The sequence below is a fragment of the Fragaria vesca genome, linkage group LG3, assembly GCF_000184155.1.
Source record: "Fragaria vesca subsp. vesca linkage group LG3, FraVesHawaii_1.0, whole genome shotgun sequence".
Classification (NCBI taxonomy): Eukaryota; Viridiplantae; Streptophyta; class Magnoliopsida; order Rosales; family Rosaceae; genus Fragaria; species Fragaria vesca.
This window is the reverse complement of record NC_020493.1, coordinates 2,974,905-2,992,519: the sequence shown is the minus strand read 5'-3', so window position 1 is coordinate 2,992,519 and position 17,615 is coordinate 2,974,905. Positions and strand designations below refer to the sequence as shown.

Sequence of the window (17,615 nt, the reverse complement as noted above, 5' to 3'; positions counted from 1 at the left end):
GAGTTATACTGAAAGTATTATTACCTTCTCAAGTAAAAACAAAAATTGTTCATTTGGAGTGCATGGATTCTTCAACTCAGGTATTCCCTTTGCAAATATCTGCACCTTAGTACAACGATACACCAGCAAAGTTAAGAGTGACGGGCACTCCGAACAATGCAATCCTGGATAAAAACTCTTAAGTTGGGGCAAATTTTCAAATCTCACATATGTTAGTTTTGAAAAAACAAACATAGGTATTGTTTGTACATCATCCTCTTTCGAGATGATTTCCTCCACCCCACAATTTTCCACTGTTAGACGACTCAACTGTTGAAGACTTTTGGCCACGGAAGCTGGAAAAACACTCTTCAAATTGTCACACGAAACAATCTCTATTGTCTCTAGGTTTTCTGAACTCCCTAGAGAAACTTGATTATTCCATATTGTCGTCAACTTTGCTAAGCCATTTAAGGATAACTTCTTCATGTTTGGAAACTCACCCTGCATATACATGATATTCACCTTATTTATGATTTCATCAACAAACAATATGTAGGGAATTGATATATGGTATTAGACAAAATGAAATAGGAAAGAAAAAAAAACGTATTTGTTCACCTTATTTTCAAAAAGAAAGTGTGGTATCACAAAATCAAGGTTTCCTTTTGAGTCAATCTCTTCAACTTCTTCACAGATTCCAGCACTTTCAGTACAGTCCTCTAATCTCTCACATGTTGAGCAGAATTTAGCGAGCTTTGGAAGGCCATTTAGCTCCAAATCTTGTAGTTGGGGAAAAAATTTCTCTGCCAGTTCTTTATTAGATTCTTCTATCGAAATTACCACTTTCATAAATTGACATCCGGATATCTGAAGACGTTTGACTTGGGATAAACTTCTAGCCATTGAAGATGATAACAAGAACCTTAAACTTTTGAGCTCACTCACCGCCAACCATGTTAAGTTAGGAAAACAAACCTGGCACACATTGCACAATCATGTTTAGGAAATGACAAGTTGCATATAATTAAATTAATTACTCTTGACGAAAACTCATCAACTAAATGTAGTTGAACAATTGCATGTTAAGTTAAATAGCGACTATGAATCATAATAACAAAAATGAAAAAACAAGGTAAAATGAAAGAATGTACCTTCTCATTTATGGTGTACGCAAATTTAACATTGTTTTGGACATGTAGATGTTTCAGTTGCTGACAACCTCCTGTGGCTAGTTCACGGAAAAACTTGTCATTAACATCCTCCATCCCCTCCACGTACAAGTCTTGAGTTTTTTTTAGCAACATTTTTAGACCTTGGTCCAATTCATTGTAGCTAGGGAGCTTCAGCTTTAGTGCATTGAGAGCTTCATCCACATCATCCCATTTCCACACGGAACCGATACAAATTTGGAACCTCTCCAACTTACTGGTGGTGAACAAATTTGCTGGAAGTATGGTGGCATCTGGGATATGTATATGTAATGCGGTTAGCCGAGGCAAGTACGTTAGCTCTTCAAGGCTTGCATTACTTCTTTTAGTCTCGCCGACTCTTCCAACCTCCCATTTGTTAAAGCTGTTCTCTCCCATTCTCAACTCTTCGAGTCGTTTCAACTTGGATATAACATCAGGTGAAATCACTTCGAGTTGAGAGCAGTTTGTTAAATCCAATAATTGTAGACGAGTTAATTGCCCTATCTCTTCGGGTAATTCCTTAAACTTGGATTGTAAAAGGCTCAAGATTTTCAAGTTTTGCAACTCACCAACTAGAGCAATGTCTTCCAACGTGCATTGATCCAAGCACAATGTCTGAAGATCTTTGAGGAATTTAAGAGACGGAGGTAGTGATGCGATACTCCATTTAGTTAAATCCAACACTTTGAGTTTCTTCATCTCTTTAAAAAAGTTGCTTGGGATTTCCCGTGAGGAATCATCATCAGCTCTGAATAATACTAACATTGTTAGTTCTGGGCATTCCAGAACTTCAGGAAGCTCCGGAGTCAGGCATTTCTTGAGAAGCTCCGGACTATAGCATTTCTTGAGAGAGATCCTTGTGCACTTTTTACGGAATTCCATATCTGGCCATTGTTTCAACTCACTTCCATGAGATACGGATAACACATGATGATCTCTAGCAGCAATATGTTTCGCAACATGTTTTACAATATCATGGATTCTGACCCATCCATTATTACCTGTATCTAGCAACAGGCAAGAATGCTGAAGCTTTTTAAGCAGCGAGTGCAATGCATCCCGTGCTTCTTCCATTGTCTCTACATCTTTGAAGAAACCCAGCCCCATACTGTATTTTAACAAGTCAAGGATATCAACATCATGGGCACACCCACTCACACTTGCACAGAGCAAGAATACTGACTTAAGCTCCTCACCATTCAATTTATCGTAACTCCACTCAATAGCAGCGTATGTTTTCTCTTCCAGTCCTTTTCCATCAAAGTTTTTCAGTCGTCTGAAAGCATCTTTCCAATCATATTTTGGACTGTCTTTCAAAGATCTTGCAACAGTGACTATCAAAAGCGGCAAACCTCCACATCTCTGAGCGACTTGGGTTGCTATTTTTTGTATATCGGGATTTTCAACAATATCACCCGCCATTTTCTGAAATAATCTCCAACTTTCTTCTTCGTTCAATACTTCGAGAGGAAACTCTTTTTGTGTACCCATGTCTTCAGCTAATACTAGCTTACTTCGTGAAGTCAACAAGATTTTGAGAGTTGTCATGCGAGGAAGACCAACAGCCTCCAAATAAATGCTCTCCCAGACATCATCCAGGATCACAAGAGTCTTCTTATCTTTGATTCTGTTGCTTATTACATCTGCTCTTCCAGCTGGGGTCCCATTTTCAGGAAGCTCGAGGCCTAACTTCTCAGCCATTTCTTTTTGAATTCGCTCGATGCTGGGATCATGTTTCAGATCGCGTATCATGACAACCTCATCAAACAGCTTCTCACCACTTGTAGCTAATTGGTTATTAACCTCTTTGACAAGTGTTGTCTTTCCGACACCCCCAATACCGTACACCCCAATCATGTAGGTACCAGAATTTCTTAGTTCGTTGATTACAGCCATTGCAGTTGAAGTCCTTGAATCAAAGGCCTCATAATTTTGGATACACACCACTTCAGTAGAATCAACATATGCGAAATCAACAAAATTGTTCTTTTTCTCATGAAGTTCAGCAACCTCAAGAACTAGTTTTGTTGATTTCCTGCTTAGATGATGACGAAGCTTTAGATTAGGACAAAAGCCATGTAGACACTTGGTTTGTGCAAGGTGTTTATCATTCAAGTCATCTGCTTCTTTAGTCAGCTGATCCACTTTAGTCAGCCAGTTCTGGACCTCTGTTTCAATCTTTTTACCTTTTCTTTCCTCTGTTTCAACGACATGCTTCATGCTTTCTCTGGCATCACCTAAGTCACCAACTCGAGTTTGTAGTTTTTTGAGGTTCTTGTTGTAGCAGATTACATAACCCACTTGGCGTATAACTGGCTCAATCGTGTACTCAGCTAGCTTCTCAACAATTGTAGTACCAATATCAATAAGAAATGCCATGACTGTTGAAGAAAATGGAATTTAATCAGATACCGGTGACAACCAAATTTACAATTTATAATGTTTTGGAATGATTATTATGTATTGAGCATTATGTTTGATATATTAGGGAAATGGCTTGCACTTCATCTTTTGAAAGGAGCTGTAGTTCCACCGGCGGGCACCCCTCAGCATTTTTGATAAAACTTGAGTGTTATATCACTTATGTGTTACTAAGAGGTTTGTAATGTTTGCCCCCATTCCTTTCCTAGATTTCAATAAACCATTAACATCATTTGTCTTTAATAGGGTTTAATTTATACAATTCACATCCTACCTAAATCATCTCTTGCCATATACTCTATTCATTTATTTATGATCATTTCCACATTGAATAATTTCCTTTTTTCTCAATCTATTATGTATAAATACTTTGTAAAACTGAACCTATTTATGTATGATCCAAATTATTATTATTTTTATTTTTTGCTTCAATTTAGTAACAATGATGTCCAATATACAAAATTTAATTATCTTTTGATTTTTTTTAGAACTAATTATCTTTTGATTTTGTTTTCATACATACAAGAATTCGATCATATTTTTCTGTTATAATCCTGGCTCTGCCTCTGTGTAGTTTGATGGAGAGTGAGACTTGGAAGGACATGGAAGAAGCTTTCCTATTTCTTGAACTTCAATTTTGGGGAATATAGAGTTGTTTTTATGTCCAACAGATTCCTCATCCTATTCCCCAAAATAGGGATGGAGAAGAAAGAGAAGCACTTGTAACATCCTGAATTTTGAAATTTCTCAAAATGTGTTTTTCTTCTTAGAAATAGAAAGTAGAGGTCGTCACGAGTTCGCCGTATTTTTCGGATTCCCAAGTTATTTTTAACAATTTTCAAAATTTTGTCAAACTTCTGTCGAAATCGATTCGAGTGGTGACGTGGCACCTTCCCATTGGTCACAATCTTTACTTAGTGACCAAGAATAGCAGCTCTTCGTTTCAGTTCTATCTCTCTTAGTCATAAGACACTTGTCACATTGTGGTGAAATGTTGGTGTTGGTTTGGTGTGGATGTGACAAGTGTCACTCTTCTATTGGTCAAGTGACTAGCCGACTCGATTATGACGGTAAACCTTATATATATATATATATGTTGATCAGCTGCTCTCTCTCATATATATACTCTCTCTCCTCAGTTTTTCTCGCTCTAGAATTACTTTTACGACTAAAATTTTAGCGGATCATAATTTTTGATCCGTAACTCTGATTCTGAATCCGCGAAGTGCTACGGGTTCGTCTCAATGACCTCTTCCTTTCCTAGAAGTTTGAGCTAGATCCAATGATGATTTCTAGATGGCTTGTTTTAGGAGGCTCGGTTTACGATCGATGTTGTTGGTGGGGATTCATATTAACGAGGTGAGTAGATTTATGTAATATGTTTCAAATATTCTTATTTGCTATCAAATTAGTCAAAAAACATGATTTTGTCTATTTACGAAATATCTCTACGTTTTCGAGTAAAGCATGTCGATATTGCGAATTGTGCGGTGTTTATATATAACTATGTGTTGGATCTATTGTTTGACTAGTCATGGAACATATGAACTTCTTGATTGGTTATGCCGAAGTAAGGATGTGACACATAGAGGTATAGGACATGAAGGTTATTAGGTTCCCGTGGGGATCACTAAATTGAAGGGTATCCAATAAGAAGGGATTGTGCGATGTGATGAATTGCGTAAAAGTGATGTGTATACGATATACCTATTTTGTAGCGTGTGTAAAATGACATGGCTTTGCGGGCATATTACATTAGTCTACTCACTAAGCGCGTGGTTATGCTCACCCACCCATCTTCAATATTTTTTTACAGAGAAGTACTTAGATTGTACCGAGCCAGGAAAGGGTAGCCGACGAGTCTAGAAGATAGTATTTTTATTTTATTCCGCTTTGTAACACTCGTTCACGGCTCGTGATCGACGTTCGGTGCTTAAAACTCGTCGACATCGGGATCGGGGTGTGACAGCACTTCTTCCTCAAATTTACAGCAAAACTTTCCTTCCCCAAATTATCGAAATTAATATTATCATAAATTCCCCACTTGCTCCAATTAGAAGGAAAAAAAATTAGGGAAGTTGTTGAAGATGCTATAATAGTTTCAAACTGAGAAGCAAATTGGGGGTAACTCCCCTTTTCATCTTTATATACCTTATGGGTGCGGCTATTTCCATCCTACTAAATGCTTAGTTCACTCCACGCTTTATTTTTTACCTTTAATGTTCCAATTATGCCTTTAAAATTTTAAAAAAAATCTGGTTTTTATTTTCCTCAATCCGATAAAAAAGCAAGGGCAATTGTGCGGTGCGTTTATGTTTTGAAAATAACAAACGTAAGCACTATTTGCGTAATTAATACTTATGTTATCGATATTACAAAGTACAAGCTTTTATCAATTAGAAACTCTAAAATAAGATTTATGGGGGTTATAGAATAGCGTTTGATAATTAGTCGCTTCTAGGGTTACCTCCGTAAAAATAGGAAGAAAAAAGAGAGAGCAAGTTCGAAGCCTATTGCTTGTCTGGCGACGCCCCTACGCCGACATTGGTTTCCGACCTAGTCAATGTAGCTGGGTTTGTTGCCGGACAAGCTTGGGGGAGGAGCAATGTAATCCGGCATGGAGGTGTGTTGTCAAGGGAAGCGGCTGTGCGGGGTTGGCGGTGGTTTGTATCGATAGGAGGCGTGATGATGCAGGTTTGGCCAGATCGATCTGATCTTGGTTAGGCCTTGTTGCTACGGTTTGGTTCAAATCTATGAGGAAGGGCGTGCTGCTGCTTTTCTCTGCCTTGATGACGAGATTGGTGGAGCTCCAAGCGACGACCTATTTCTGTGGCGGGCGGGCGACGACCGGTTTCGGTGGTAGGCGGCATTCCATTTTGGTTTGTTGGGCCTGCGTCGATCTCTCGGCCAACGTAGGCCTTTTTGGATTTTTCTGGTTGTTTAGTTTAGGTTTTATTTTCTTGGTTTTGTTAGTTTTGTTTTTGTTCTTGTTGTCTGTCGTCCCTTCCTTTTGGCGAGGGTGTCCCTCCCTTCAAGCAAGGGCGTTAGGGTTTTGGTTGGTGATTTTTGTAAGGTCATGTTTGGTGTCATTTTCATGGACTACCTGTATTAACGTTGGTGTTTTCTTGTTGTCAATGTAATGGGGAGGTTGCCCTTGCATATATGCTGGCGATTTTGGTGTATATATAGTGTTTGGTGGGGTTGTTTCTTCTTAAGGTTGGTTGTAAGGAGGTATCGAGGCTTCTGAATGGGATTAGAAGAAGGTTACATTTTGACTATTTTCGATTCATGTTCATTGTAATCGCTGGTATGTGGTAGAGAAGAGTGTGGGGACTTGTTGTTCACCACCGAGATCTCTCATGGTTGTAATGGTTGGTTGTTATTATATAAATTAAGTTTTACATTTCTTAAAAAAAATAAAAAATAAAAAATAAAAACCTTTAGCTAGCAATGCTACCCCAGTTTAGTCAATTTTTAGACAAAATAGTATAAGTCACTCTGGCTAGCCACCTTAAATTTACGTGCGTATCGGTTCTCTCTATTTTAATTAGACTGAAATTGTTTTCAATTATAGAAAACCTCATTTCACTCTCTACATTTAAGAGCGAGATTGGTAAAAGTTAAAATGGAGTATTGACAAAAAGTTGTACAAGCTCTCCAAAAAGTGCAATTATTGAGATCTCCAATTTACTCACTTGACCTCATTCTATTGTGAGTTATTGAATGACAAATATATCATTTTACATAATGACTATTAATGACAATAATTATACAAAAAGAAATAAATATTTATTTTCTATAGATTTTTCAATTCAATAATATGTTGTATTCTTTATTATTTTCTTTATATATACATTTTCTAATTTATTACATATTATTAGAACATTTATGTATTTAATAGGAGCTGAACCTACGATCATCAACATCAATCAAGTGACATAAAAATTTATATTATTATACATGTCAAAAGCATATACAAGATTACAAGGTGAATGAATATATATGCAAAAAAAAAAAAAATCAATTATGAAAATTAAATATTCATTGAAATAATCTGTCATGAGTTACATAAAATAGAGGAAAAAAAAGAAAGAACATACATAGAGAAAAAGTGGTTATCCTTGATTGATCTTTTTAGCACATGTAAAATAGAAAAAGAAAAGCTAATCCATGTTAGAAATTTTTGTTGTTGATAAAAATAAGTTTTTGAAAACCAATACCTTGTATTATTTTATTTCTAAGAGATTTATGTTTCTAAATTAAGGAATGAAATTATGATTGAAATATGTAGAGTGAAACGTAATTATAATGAGTATTTTTATTATTTGAGAGATAATGAGTTTTTGACGATCGATAAAGAAAAAAAAAGAATTGGAGATCTAATGAGTGAATAAGATGTGTAAATGTGCAATGAATAATATATTGAACTATATGTGAATATTATTTTTTAAGGAAAATATATGTTAATATTATAAACAATGTTATTTTAGAAATTTGAATGGAAGTCTAATGAGCAAATGCAAGTATTTAAAAGTAAAATGGAGGTGTGGAGAGAATGAGAAATATAATGAGCAAATTTAGAGGTCTCAATAGCCACACTCCTCTCAAAAATAGCTAAGGAGTCAAGATAAAAAGTGTGCTAAAGATGCCCTTAGATCATATATATTACTCCAAATATGAAATGAAAAGAGAAAAAGGAAAAAACTGAGATAATAAAATTGAGGAATGAAATTAAATGATATACCTCTTTTTGGCAATGACGACCTACGAATAAGGTGTGTATCTCCAATTCGATCAAATTCTCCACCCAACACTAGATAGAGTATGAACGGGATGCATATCTGTGAAATAAAACCACAACACCAAAGGTATTAAAACATTGTAAACAAAAATGAACAAAAACATGAATTAGAAGAAATGATATAATTAAAGGCAATACCTTTTGTTTTTTTTTTTTAATTAAAACCTTTCTTACGACTTTAAAAACTGAGAAGTATTTAGAGCAATGATCGAAGTAAAACTAAAGAAGGTTGCTAGCCACAAGTGTGCAGAGGGAAGACTGACACGGAAGACAAATGAAAACAATGGATGATACTCGATCTTTGGGTTTATGGTATTATAGAAAGAGAGCAATGGAAGCTTAATTCGTAATCGAGCTGTTTTCTGGGGTCTGGAGAAAAATGAGAGTAACTACGAGCTGGTTTGCATGCTCTTCCTTTTCTGTTGTTCTTTCTTGGTTGGCTTTTTCAATTTGAGAAGGAATGCAGATTAAGTAGCAACAGATACATCAGAACTGGTTTGAATATTGAACAAAGTAAAATTGAAAAGAGGGGCTCCGGAGAACAGTTGGATATAATCACACACAAGAAAAAAGAGCTGTATGTTATATATATAAGAAATATGTACTCCTATATCACTTTAATGATTTTCCTCGCAACCAAAAGTAAGTTTTCACTTTATCTTGGGGGTACTAGAATAATAATTACAAATAAGAGGACAAACAATTTCTATGCAAACTGTACAAAAGAGGGCAGCAGTAGCAGGTCATGCATTAACGAATTCTGCAATTGTTGTACATGCTTTTCTCCATTCACACTATCCCTACGCTAACTCCAAAGCAAAGAAGCAGAATGTCCTCTTATTCACAGTTGAAAGAACGGGGCAGAAAGAAAAGAAGCAGGATAAGAATATATCCAATTGTGATAGGCTGAGGTAATTTATGTCTTTATCCCTAACCCTCAACCCATCCGATTGTTTTTTTTTTTTAGAAGACCTGAGGTACTCTTTATGTTGTGCAGAAGAAGGAAAAAAAGAAAAAAAAGTACACATATCAGATTTTGTACGTAGTTGCAAATATTTGTTGTTTGAATTGTGTTATACCAATATTGGTTGTAATTGCCAATATTAGTATATGCAATCCGATCAATTTCAGGTGCTGGCATCATAAGATGATTCTGCTGTAATTAATCTTGTACGTCAGTTCCACAATATTCGAGTAGGAGCGGAACTAAGAGGAAATCAAAATACATGTTCATTTGGGAAGTTCTACTTATGTCAATTTCACTCTAGTATGCCTTCGGCAATAATTAAATGATAGACGTCGTGGAAATTGCAGTTTGTTAAGAAATTGCAGGGTTATTGACTTATTGCCCATGCCACCAATAATTCCCCATCTCGATCTGTAGCTTATAGTGGATTGTGGCTTGTAAGCTTGTTGTGTGTCCATGGAATCCAAAGCAAACGTGCAGTTCCATTATGAATAATGTAGTTTTAAATGCTTAGTTCGAGCTTTACATCTTTTATTCAAGCGGGTATCGAATCAATTATCGGTCCGTGGAACCCCCAAGGCAACTTGGCGCGCATAACCAGTAGGCCAATGGCAGCAAAGACCACCGCACACCGCACAAGTTGGCTTTTCTGCATGTTTCTCGCATAAAGAGACGCAGGCCCAGCTTGGCGGTTTGTGGGACCTCTTTTTTGTCCAAAAACAATTCTAGCACTCAACGATGGTGTTTGATAAAGTTTTAAAAAGTTGATTTTGTCCAAAACGATTCTCCTAACTCGAGGTTTTTAGGAAGCTACAATTCGTAGCTTTTGGAACTACGCTGCCAAACCATGATGAAAAACACAGGTAGGCCAATGCAGCAAAGAGCACCGCACACCGCATAAGTTGGCTTTTCTGCATGTTTCTCGCATAAAGAGATGCGGCCCAGTTTGGCGTGGCTTTTGGGACCTGCTTTTGGAAAAGCAATTCTGACGCTCAACGATAGTGTTTGGTAAAGTTTTAAAAAATTGATTTTGCCCAAAACGATTCTCTCAACTCGAGGTTTTTGGGAAGCTACAATTCATAGCTTTTGGAACTGCGCTACCGAACCATGATGAAAAACACGGGTAAGTCGATGAATTATTTTCAACTACCTATTATATCCTCCATTCTGAATTCATTTCAATCACCTCCCTTCTGTTCTCTAATTTGAATTCATATGAACTTCCCACTTTGATAAAATTGGGAATTTGGATTTCCTTAAAATTTGGATTTCCTTAAATTTATTTTTATAGCGATCTGGGTTTTGGAGAAAGAAAGAGGTTCAGAACTCGTGTATGGTTGTATGAGAGAGAAAAGAGTGAGGGAGAATATAGGATCAAATTGAACTCTACGTTGTAATCTGGGTTTGTTCTTTGGATAATGATGTTGAATGAGTTTGGACATAACCCAAACAAACAATCTGGGTTTCGTTCGCATTGTCTTTTTTGAACGATTTGCTTTGATTCCTCTTCTTCTTAATTGTCAGCAACACTTTTGATTGAGGTTGAAAATGTTTCCTTGAAAAGAAGAGGAAGGGAAGATCTCATATTGTAGTGAGAGGAAGAGATGGCTGAAAAGAAAAAAAAAATATATCCTTATTTTAAGAAGTATATAATCCATGTCCAATTTAGTAATCGTACAAAATCACAACACTTTTGAAAAACAGTTTACCAAACACCTCGACTATTTTCCCTCACAACATAGCCAAAAGCAATTCTGACTATAACAGATTCAAAAGCAATTCTACTCATAGCACAGTTGTGCCAAATAGGGCCGCAATCACTTCCTTCCAAAGTAGTTGTCGTGACGGGCCAATGTCTTGTGGTGGTCCTCGATCACTAGCTCTCAGCAGTCGGCAGGAAAACAATACCAAGAGTTGAGCATCTTCGTTCATCTCAAATAGTCCTTGCATGACAGATATATGGAAGCACAATCTTTGAGAGCAAGTCCACCCATAGGTCTTCGTTTGAGAAGGCTTGGGTCACGGGTGTGACCTAGGTCGTCATGTGGCAGTGAAACAGAGTAGCAGTTTCCACATGTTTTATGAATGATCTGGGTCGCCACATGGTATTTACAATTTATTAAATTTTATGTTACTTTTTTGTATTACTTAATAAAGATTTATAGTACAAATAAATGATAAATACTAACTAAAATATATAACATAAGTGAATTTAGTTTTACCGAAAGAAAAAAGTATATTTAGTTTATGTAAATATTAAAGTGTGATGTATAAAAGAGTTTATATTAATTAGAATATTATTTAGCATCAAATTAAATAAATACCATGACATATGGAATTATAAAATTTAATTCAAACTAGGATAAACAACACCCAAAAGTTTTCTAAAATTATTCGTAGCCAATGAGTGACTTTTGGTAGCATATTCTAATTTTTTTCATTAACTAATTAGAAAATGTTTAAAGAAATTAGGGTAAAGAATTTATTTGTAGAAAACTATTTAAATATTGAAACCAACCAACAACCATTTGACACATGTCCTTGGAGAGTGGGTGTTTGTCTTGCATGTTGCAACAACAAGTACAACACACGTGAATATGAAAGGATAGTAATGCTCCGTGAAACACACGCATGCAAGGCCCGCGTCAGTTGTTGCTTCACGTGGCCGACGCAAGAGTGGAGCTCTGTTGTTGGGCTGATGTGGCGACGAAGACCCAAGTCTTCATTTTTTTATTGCCTGCGTCATGAGTCTGACCCAGATGATGACCCAGGCCCGACCCAGGTGAAAAAATTTAAAGGGTGGATGGAGGTTTTTTCTGGCTGGGTCTTCGTTTAACATGGTAAAAACATGGGTCTTGTTTTTGAGGTTAGCTTGCTCTGAGGGCCTTCCTTTCAACTGCTTTAGAATACTTGATGAGCGACACTTTGAAAAGCTCAGGATATTGGTGAAGGTGAAAACCCCAAAGACTTTCATCAAGGTCATCAACATCACCGGAACAACGTACTCATCCGACTCATCAAGTTGTCTTTCTTCTCCATTGTTGATCGGTGTTACCTCAATAAGATGCTACTCATTTATGGATCAACGCTCTTATATATATATAGGACAAACTTCTTATGTAACCATATATGGATTCTTATATATGCTAGTGATATATATACTGATACTTTGAAAGACTCTCACAGAATAGGACAAGGATTCTTATGTAAACCTAGCTGGGAGTTCTAGTTCAACCTTAATTAACTAACTAGGAATACGATATCACATGTCTACACCAAGATGCATCAGTACGTATTTTGTGAGGGTACTGATGCATCTTTTCCAGCTTCTAGGAATACGATATCCTATCTATAGCTCGTGAGGTAGAGACTGATCCAATTACAGGTTGTTTTGGCTTTCGAGGCCCGATCAATGACCACCGCTGGGCATAATGAACTGCCTTGATACACAAAGGCACATTTCATCTTCTAGATTTCCCGGTAGAAGAGCATAAGCTTAAGAAGGCGTGCATGTCTAATGTTTTTTCCTCACTACCCCAAGCACACATGTCTAGATAGATAAATATTACAATACACTAACACATCTCAAAATCCAAAACATCAAGTTCTTATTCAAATGGTAAAGCTACGTTTATAGGAATAAAATCCAAGGGTGATATGTGATTTATGGGAGTAGAATCATTTACTTCTTCAATAAAAGATAGCTGATCCCGTTCTTATTCTGCAGCGTAGATACTTTCTTCATTATTTTTGAAAAAGCGTCCTTCTCCTCTTTGGAATATTTTCGTCTTTCTGGGAAGTTGTTAACAAAGTCAGACAAAGGGATTGGTGCCTTCTTCATCAACAGAGCCCTAATTTGGTCCTCAGATACCGGACTACTAGCAGAACCAATTTTCATGGATGGAGAAGCTTGTGGATGCATAGAAGCAGCTGCATTATCTCTCACATGTGAGTTTTGTTCATTTTCGGTCTTCATCTTCTTCGATGCAGTGTTAGATGCCTGCTTATTAGCCTCATCACCATCTAATTTTCTCTTTTCCTTCGGAACTGGTTTTGTGTGACTGTTGAAAAATCCTTCCAGCTGTTTGGGTGCAACCTTCTGCTTTGGTGCCGGAGGCAATAAGCCAATGTCCTCGTCCATATCATCCTCATCATCGTCGTCTTCATCTTCCTCTTCCTCTCCATCAATACCATTCAGGCCACCACTTCTCCCAAGTAGCTTCTTCAACTCTCTCCCCGATTCGCTCAGCCTGACCTGTTCTTCATTACCATCTTCATCGTGCTTGCTTTCCGGAGGAGATGGAGCCTCATGTTCCAAATCTTCTCTTTCATCAGGATTACCTACAGCCTCATCATCATCACTGAAAATTTCTTCATGCTCCCAATCACTACCCTTGTCACTACCATCATCATGCAAGTCCCCATCTTCACTAGCACCTCCAATATCACCCTCCTCATCAAAACCATCTCCTTTCCTTGTCTCTTCTTCCTCATTATTGGAGAACTTTCCTTCACCACTACCATCATTCTCACCAGTAACTTTTTCAGGTCCGTTTCCAAGTTTCATAATCCATCTTTTATATCCATCTCGATTAGTCTTTTGCCTATTGTTCATCTTCTCCTCCGCTTCCTCTAGAGTTAGTTGCTTATATTGTGCAACCTTGTTGAAGTTGAACCAAGAACCAGCCGGAACAGCCGAAAACTCCTTCCCTGCCTTCATTAGTAGGTAGTAACTTGATGACTGTGCACATTCTTGATGACCCTGATACCGAGACTGGCCCCTTTGTTCATCCAATATCCATGCTTTAGATTTCACCTCATTCTTGTTCTTCCTCGAGTCTTGAAGATCCTTACGAAGAGACCATTTATTCTGAGAAGGATTCTTCGTTTTCAAAAAGCTTGGCAAACCCGTCCCGAATTTGCCAATGAAGTAGTTCTTGTCACCGATAGTACTTTCCCGCCGAACATTGTACTCTCGAATTAAGCGAGTGACAATGGCGTCGCATTGAGAGCATTTGGCTTTGTTCTCTGCCATGGTCTTGCCGCATGAGATGCACAGAGTCATGTGCTTACAGTTGCTTCCATACAAGTCAGAAGTCGATCCACATCCCCGGACTTCGCACGACGGCTTTAGCAACAAATCGGTTGACATGTTGAGGTCGAAAATTAGGGTTAGAAACAAAAAAGGATAGCTAGGGTTTATTGAGGTTGAAGATTAGGGTTAGAAACAAAAAAGGACAGCTAGGGTTTATAGTAGCAAAACTGAGACTTTAACGATTACAGATTGAGATGATAGTAACAAGTTCGAACTACCTTTTGAGTTTCGATTAGAGTGGGTTTGGTTTTGAGGTTTTGTTCGATTGAGGAGGGATTTTTCCGTGCGTTCATATCAGGAGAGACCATCACGTTATGGTTGGGGTTATATGTAGTTATGTACCTCCCAATTTGCTTCTTCAATGTATTTACTTTCCTTGTATAATTGAGAACTTTGGCCTTTCCTTGTTCAATATTGAAAACCGACTCCTTTTGTTTTTAGGATTTGTTGACCGTGGTCTCACAGCCTTCCCCCAAATTAGAGGCCATCTGCACCAAGGTGAAGGTGACCATGGAATGTTTCACTAGAGAGATCTATTGGATTAAAGCAGACAAGGCATTTGAGAATGAGAGAAAGATTGCAGTGAACAAGACCAGGCAGAGTCAGCAGGATTGCAGATTTGGACAAGCCATCAATTCTGGCTTTCATGAATTATGATCTGGTATGGCATTTCGTAGATGTGTAGACGCGCCTACTATCCATATTCTAACTCTTTTAGAGACTGACATGTAGTGTATGTTTAAAATTCAGAGAGGATGATAGAAAACACTTGGCTACTGGAGTTCATGTCTGATGCAATATTATTTAAGTATATTACTAAAATCTCAATTTAACTACACAGTGGGAGTCTTAGAGATGCTTAAAACTGACAAGTATCTAAGCCCATCACTAAACATAGAGAAGAGAAAGGATACAAATACAATATTCTTATGCAGTCCTGCAAGTTAATCAACTTTATAATCATACAACATAATATAACAGATCAACCAGAATTGCACTTACCAGGAAATACAAAGAACCAACCACGACTAGTGTGCACTACCACCGGAACAAATGTGGTTCTTATAGCTTAAACTTTAAAGAATAAGCTTTGCCTTCACCAGCGACACCAATTCAGTTTCTGCCGAAAAAGCTGATGTTGCGTCTTTCATGACAGCATTGGCTCGAGCAGCTTTATTTGCATTTCAGAGAAGCCCTCTTCTTCTCTTGTAGTCACTAACTGAAAGCGTCAATGCGTGCCTCCTCCCATCATCCTCTGGTACTCGGACACCAACTGTTGCTTCTATCCTTTGTTTTCTTGCCATGAATCCTTCCTGAGCTCCTTGCGGGCCACCAAACTTCTGAAGTGTGGCCAACGAGATTGGCAGCTCAAAATTGTGCAATGGATTTGACGATGTTCCTTGATCAACCGGAGCCATCGTATCAATCAACTTCCCAGCACCGGCTGCAGCTTCCAGAGCTGCCGCTGTGGCTTCCAAGCCAGCTCGTACTGCTACTACTCCTCCTGTTCCATTAGTTTCTACCTCTGCCAATGACTCAGCAGCAACAGCATTGGCCTCTGCATCATCTTTTTGTTCATCAGGCTTTGAAACATAGTAATTTCTTGACCTGGTCCATCTCCTCGAAAATGGATCATAACCAGCCTCCCCAGCTTTTAAACCCGTTTTTACAGGTTTTAATCCCGAGGCATTCTTGAAATTATCAACTCTATTCTTTCTGTTCATCTCAGCAAGCCTAACAGCCTTGCTATCTTTCCCCTGTGATTGTTGCCGTGCTTCCAACTGCTCAAGCCTTGCCTTGATCCTTTCCACCTCTGCATCATCATGCTTGCTTTGTGCAATTTCCAATTCCCTCCTCAACCGGTCCTTCTCAAGCGCAATGTTCAATGGCCTTGATGAAGCAGATTTTTTCTCCTGTATCATCTGCTTCACAGTTTTGGCTGAGTAGACAAATGTATTGGTTTTTTTTATGGCTTCCTTTTTTTCCAGCACATCCTCTTTGCTTGGCAAGCGGCCACCATTTTTCTCCACCTCTCTAACCCACTGATCATACTCCTCTTCTAGAGGTAAAGAGTCTGAAACCATAGCCATCTGCCACCGAGCAGCGGAGTTTTCATTGCCCCAAACCACATTCAGATACTTGTGTGTGGTTTTATTCTCTAGTTTGTACTGCCGATCAGGATCTGAAGAGTCCACATTACAGACTGAGCACAGCCTGTAGATGGGCCGCCCAGACTTAGTCTTCCCAATTCCAACCCGTACACAGCAACCCACGATTAATTCTTCAAAAAACGGTTCCATAAGCCACTTTGCAAGTCTTGACCTCCGAATGGTAATTTCCTTTATATCTTCAAATGTTAGTCCCTGATTGCCCCTTTCATCATCACTGTCAATAGCATCATCTGCACTTGACCCATCATCATCACTATGAGACCGACTTTCACTGTCACTCTGACTAGAGCTACTCCGACGGACAGCAGAGAAAGACTTCTTGATGGTGTGTGAGAAATTCTTACTCCCCACACTTCCTCTAGATACATCTCTCAATTTACGGTGAGCTTCAGGGTCCTGCTGTTTCAAACGTTTTGCTCGTAACTCATTCAATGCATCATCTTTGGCAGCTGCCCTGTCAGCAGATCTAGCTGAGGAGCGCACTCGAGAAGATGGGAGAGGTGGAGTCACTTTCCTGGACTGTGTAGCCTTCCCTTTATCCCACTTCGGTCTGAATTTCTCCTTTAGACTCTTATCATCTTTCTTCTGTGCTCTATCAGACAGAATCAGCTCTCTTTGAAGTTCAGACATTTCCGCAAGCTTTCGCCTGTCGTTTTCATCTTTGTAAAGATCGCTGCCGACATCAGATTCGTTGCTCTCACCCCCACGATCAGAGCCACTATCATTATAATCACCTTCATCCTGGCTGTCATGTTCATCACCTACTTCTGAAGGGTCCAGCCGCTTCTTCAAAGGAACTTGAGATCCTGAGGGTTTCCTACTCGCATAGCCACGACCATCATCAGAGTCATCACCCCTAGAGTCACTTCCACCATCAGAATATGAATCATCACGTCTCCTCTTTGAAGATGAATGTGAGTGCCGGCTTTTCCGACCCGAACTTGTTCTTCCTGCAGCCTCCAAGAGCAAATCATCCAAATCCGCCATT

The 17,615-nt window shown here is 38.3% G+C and overlaps 2 protein-coding genes across 2 annotated transcripts in view; both read right to left on the bottom strand.

Moving 5' to 3' along the window:
* Window positions 1-17,615, bottom strand: part of LOC101310880 — a 1,534,871-nt gene that overhangs the window by 755,320 nt on the left and 761,936 nt on the right. The window lies entirely within an intron of this gene.
* On the bottom strand, window positions 15,306-17,614 carry LOC101312904 (RNA polymerase-associated protein RTF1 homolog). The gene has a single exon (XM_004293474.1). It carries the CDS (start codon window positions 17,612-17,614, stop codon window positions 15,641-15,643), a length of 1,974 nt encoding a protein of 657 aa, XP_004293522.1. The 3' UTR covers window positions 15,306-15,640.

Bases quoted from the DNA above. Each gene is read 5' to 3' on its own strand.
- LOC101312904 (XM_004293474.1), bottom strand. From the start codon at position 17,614: ATGGCGGATTTGGATGATTTGCTCTTGGAGGCTGCAGGAAGAACAAGT.